The following is a 4,180-nucleotide window of genomic DNA, read 5'->3' as shown; positions in this document are numbered from 1 at the left end:
CGCGCGGCACGCTGGGAGTCGTAGTTCCCCGCCGGTCCCGAGCCGGGCACGGCCAAGGGGAGGGGGCGGGAGAGGAGAGGATGGGGAAGGGGTGGGGACAGCGAGGGGAGAAGGCAGCGAAGAGCGAAGATTTGGCCATGCTCGGGCTGGGGGGATGAGAAGGCTGAATGAGAGCAGTGCGACCAGGGATACAAAAACAGCCGTAAACATCTGGGACTCCGGCCCTCTCAGGCTGGCCACATGCCCACCTCCTCCCCATGACAAACGAATCAGACACCGCACAGATGTACAGAAACATCTTTTATTTGGGTAACATGTCCCAAAACAAGTCAGTAAGTAAAATAGATTCTAGAGAATATGACCCTATGCACACAGCCCTACCTCCCCAAAAATAACCCCGGGGGCAGGGGACGAGCCTTCCCCTTGCCCCTTGGGCTCCTCTGGTATAAAAAAGTTTTGGCAGCTCAGTGTTTATCGCGGGTACGAGGCACCATGTCCATGTTCACTGTTCACAGGGTGCAGCGGTGGCCCTCCCCACACCCCAACCCAGCAAACATTTCTGCCCCACCCCGGGATCTGGGACTAACAGAGAGAGCAAGAGGACCCCCTTCACCCAGGGGCCAGGCAGGGCTCACTGCCACCACTGTGCTTTGAGAAAGGGAGGGCATTTTATTTGGCACTTTAAAAACAGAGGAGTGAGCAGGGCTAGAGAAGCCGGAGAAGGTACCAAAACTGGCAGGGAGAGGCCACTTGGCACTGATGCCTTGGGAAAAGGGGAGAGGGGGACAGGTGTGAGCAGGAGCTAAGCCAAGCGGGAGGGGTCCACTCCAAATGGCAGAGGGCGGAAGTGGGCTAGAGACGACCGGGCTGCTGACTGGGCCGACACCCTCTGTCCTATACCCACCTGCAGCCTCCCCAGGGTCAGCTTGTTCCCATGTGCAGTATTTTCCCCAACACTAATGTCCCTTGGTCATGTCTCTGGTGATATAACCATGCCCTGTCCCTTGGGCCTGGGGTCTAGGCTCTTGTCTGCCCACCTCCCTCTCACTGGACAGATAGTCCCAGAGGTCCCGCCCCAACCCCCCAGAGAGCTCTTAGGTCCTCAACACCGCCCTTGCCCACTCCTGAGGAGCGGAGGCGGGTCAGGGGCACCTGACACCCAACCTCCCTACCCCTCTTGGAGCCCCCTAGACTTGGATGAAGAGCAGGCCAGTGAGCAGGGCAAAGCCTGATAGGAGCAGGATGACCTTGAGGATCCTCTGATCGGAAGTGGCCAGCTCCTGGGGCAGGATTTCTAGGAAGGTGATATACAGGAAGGTGCCAGCTGCCATGCCCTCCAACACAGACTGGGCCAGTTGGTGCAACGGCCCAGCCGACTCTGCCAGAGCTGCACCCAGCCCAATGCCCAGAGGTGTCATGCATGAGAAAAGAATCCCGCAGCCAGCCACCACCTTCGCTCGCAGGTGGCTCTGCAGCAGCCGCAGGGACAGACTGACTGCCAGAATGCCCTTGTGGAGCAGCAAAGCCAGGCACAGCTCCATGGCCCGAGCCCGGTCTCGCTGCAGCCCCACCGCCAGCCCCTCGAACACTGAGTGCAGAGCCAGGGAGAACACCAGTACGCAGGCGCGCAGGGCCGAGGGGGCTGCCAGGGCGCCGCCTGCCTGCAGGACACGTGGCCCATCATGCCAGTGCTGCGGCCCACCATTCGCCGTCCCCAGCAGAGCCCTCGTCTCCTCTCGAGGTGGTGGCACCGACTGCTCCTTGTAAGCCAGCGTGATCTGCTCCATCACCAGAACCAGGAAGAAGCCCATGGCCAGGATGAACTCTTGGAGCGGGAACTGGAGCTGTGGGCAGAGGAGGCAGCAAGGAGTTCAGGAGACAGGCCGAGAATGGGGAGGAAGGGGCAGATGCAGAGTCTACTGGCGCCCCGTTTACACAGATGGAGTTCCACGCGTACACACACAGGGGGCCACTCTTGGTCACACAAAGAGACGGAGTCACTTGGTGACACAGACAGAATGAAACACAATCACGGATTCTGGTGTCGCTCTTAGGGTTACTAAGTGTAGATCAAGACCTCTCAGCCTTGGCACTAGGAACGTTTGGGCTCGCTAACTGTCTGTGAGGACTGTCCTGTGAACAGCACCCTGGCCTCTACCCATCAGATGCCACTAGCAGTGTAACAACCAAAAATGTCTCCGACATCACCTAATGTTCTGAGGGGTGGGGGGCAAAACCAACCCCAGTTGAGGGTCACTGATGCAGACGTTCAGAGTCGCACGTTGGCCCACCTTCCCAAATGCTCACGCACGGAGCCACATACCGTGGCAGGGACATTCAGGCTTACACAGAGTCACACAGAGACACAGGGCACTCAGAGACAGAGGGTTGTATCCAGTGTCACTTCCTCGGTCTTAGGAAAACAGAGGAAGAGCCCGGGGTGCGGTCCTCACACCACCACCCCGTTGTCTGTTTTTCCTGTGAGACTTTCCTACGCTTTGGACTTGAACTTCCCACATCCTACTTCCTTGAGTCTCATTGCTTAGCAGCATCAGGCCCCTGGGATCGGCCCCGACCCTGCCAAGGCCCGTAGGGACCTCTATCTCCAGTCCTTCGGGCAAGTGCTAAGAGGGTGAAGATGATTCTCGCAGTGCTGTTAACTTCCTGGAGGCTGGAACTCAGAAACCCACAGACTAGGTCACACACCTGGTCATCAGGCTCCTCACACAGTCTCAGAGTACACAGGGGTCACAGAGGGACTAGGGGAAGGAACCCACAAAAAGAGTTCTACCCTATTACTAAAAATCACAACACATAGGGCCACACGCCAGGAGCCTTCCGCACAGTCATGGAGTGCCACAGAAACAGCGCCATGCAAACCACCTCTCTCCTAGAGGTGCGTGACTGAACACAGCCACATACACAGGGTCACGCGCATCAGGCCGGTGCTCACCGTCACGTGCAGGGCTGCTAGGGCCTCATCTATGGCTGCCAGGTAGTCAGGCAGCAGGTCCAGGAGACAGGTGGCCAGAAAGACGCCCCCGGCAAAGCAGCTGACCAGGCTCAGGGCTTTCTGGCGGGAAGCTGGGCGAGGGTGAAGCACAGAGGGGAATGAGCAAATGAACCCCAACCCAAGCAATGGTCACCTTTTCCCCTCCTTGGGTCATCTTCCTCGGCCCCAGAGCCTTTCCCACCCCAGGCACCCGCGGCAGCAGGGGAAAGGAGGCTCACCCGAGCCTTCTGCGTGAGCTCCGGGCCGGCGCAGCACACAGATGGGCACCAGACTGCAGATGAGGGTGAGCACCAGCAGCAGCGCCAGGGCCCCCAACTTCACCTCCAGCCCCACTGGCATGAGGGGCTCCACGGCCGCTGCCTCGGGGCGCCACACTAGGAGCTCTGGCTCTCCCCAGGGCCCCATGGTGGCTGCGGCTGCTCCAGGGACTCTCAGACCTAAGAAGACAGGGTTGGGGGGATGGTCATGGTAGAAAAGATGGGGCCAAGAAAGGAGAAGGCTGGTCACTCGACTGCAGCCCCTTGGTGACCTTCCCTAACCCAGTGTGACTCATTCACTCCTGCACTGGGAACATGCTGCCTTCCCCTCAGACTTTATCCCTTCCAAGTGACTTATTCGGGGGCCCAGCAAGGGGGAAACTGAGGGGCGAGGACTGCGTGGGGATCTCATCATCCTTTCATCTGGAGCTCCTGGAGAACTAGGGAGCTGGGGTCCTGTAAGGAAAGTAGAGGCCCGGGCCCCGCTAGGAAGGAATGGATGAGGCTAAGGGGGTTCCGGGCTCTTGGCGAGATGTCGCGGGCAGCTTCGAGGACCACTCGCCCAGGGCGGGTTTGGGAGCCGGATCACTCTCCCGCTCCCGTTTCCCCGGCGCCATCCCCCCGAAAGCAGAGAGCGACCGCCTCAGGTCACGGGCTGGGACCGCGGGGTACATGACCAAAGAAGGGCCGCTAGGGGTCTGGGGTCCCGGGACAGGCTGACACGACCGAGGGCGGTGTCTGGAAGTCCAGGCTTCGGGAGGCGGGGCCCGAGGCCTCCAGCGTCCCGGGAAGCAGAAGAACGTCAGGGCCGGAACTCCGGCTCCCAGGCCGCGGGGGAGGCCTGGGCGTCCCACCCGGATCCCGCGGCAGGGAGCCCGCACTCACCTCGCGAGGGTCTCACTACATGGCA

At 60.2% G+C, this 4,180-nt stretch overlaps 1 protein-coding gene across 2 annotated transcripts in view; it reads right to left on the bottom strand.

Annotated features, from left to right (window-relative positions):
- Positions 1–285: 285 nt before the first annotated feature.
- The window catches only part of SLC39A1 (solute carrier family 39 member 1), a 4,343-nt gene continuing 448 nt past the window's right edge, over positions 286–4,180 (bottom strand). The window contains exons 1-4 of one of the 2 annotated variants that reach the window (XM_006923581.2): positions 4,156–4,174; positions 3,232–3,450; positions 2,954–3,084; positions 286–1,844 (exon numbers count right to left, since the gene is read on the bottom strand). In XM_006923581.2, the coding sequence (XP_006923643.1) occupies positions 1,188–1,844; positions 2,954–3,084; positions 3,232–3,418 (975 nt within the window). In that variant the 5' untranslated portion in view covers positions 3,419–3,450; positions 4,156–4,174 and the 3' untranslated portion in view covers positions 286–1,187. Of the gene's footprint in view, positions 1,845–2,953; positions 3,085–3,231; positions 3,451–4,155; positions 4,175–4,180 lie in introns of those variants that run through there. The other variant, XM_025040911.1, reaches the window with a different exon arrangement.

The sequence above is a fragment of the Pteropus alecto genome, unplaced genomic scaffold (assembly GCF_000325575.1).
Source record: "Pteropus alecto unplaced genomic scaffold, ASM32557v1 scaffold49, whole genome shotgun sequence".
NCBI lineage: Eukaryota > Metazoa > Chordata > Mammalia > Chiroptera > Pteropodidae > Pteropus > Pteropus alecto.
This window is presented reverse-complemented; position numbering and strand designations above follow the sequence as displayed.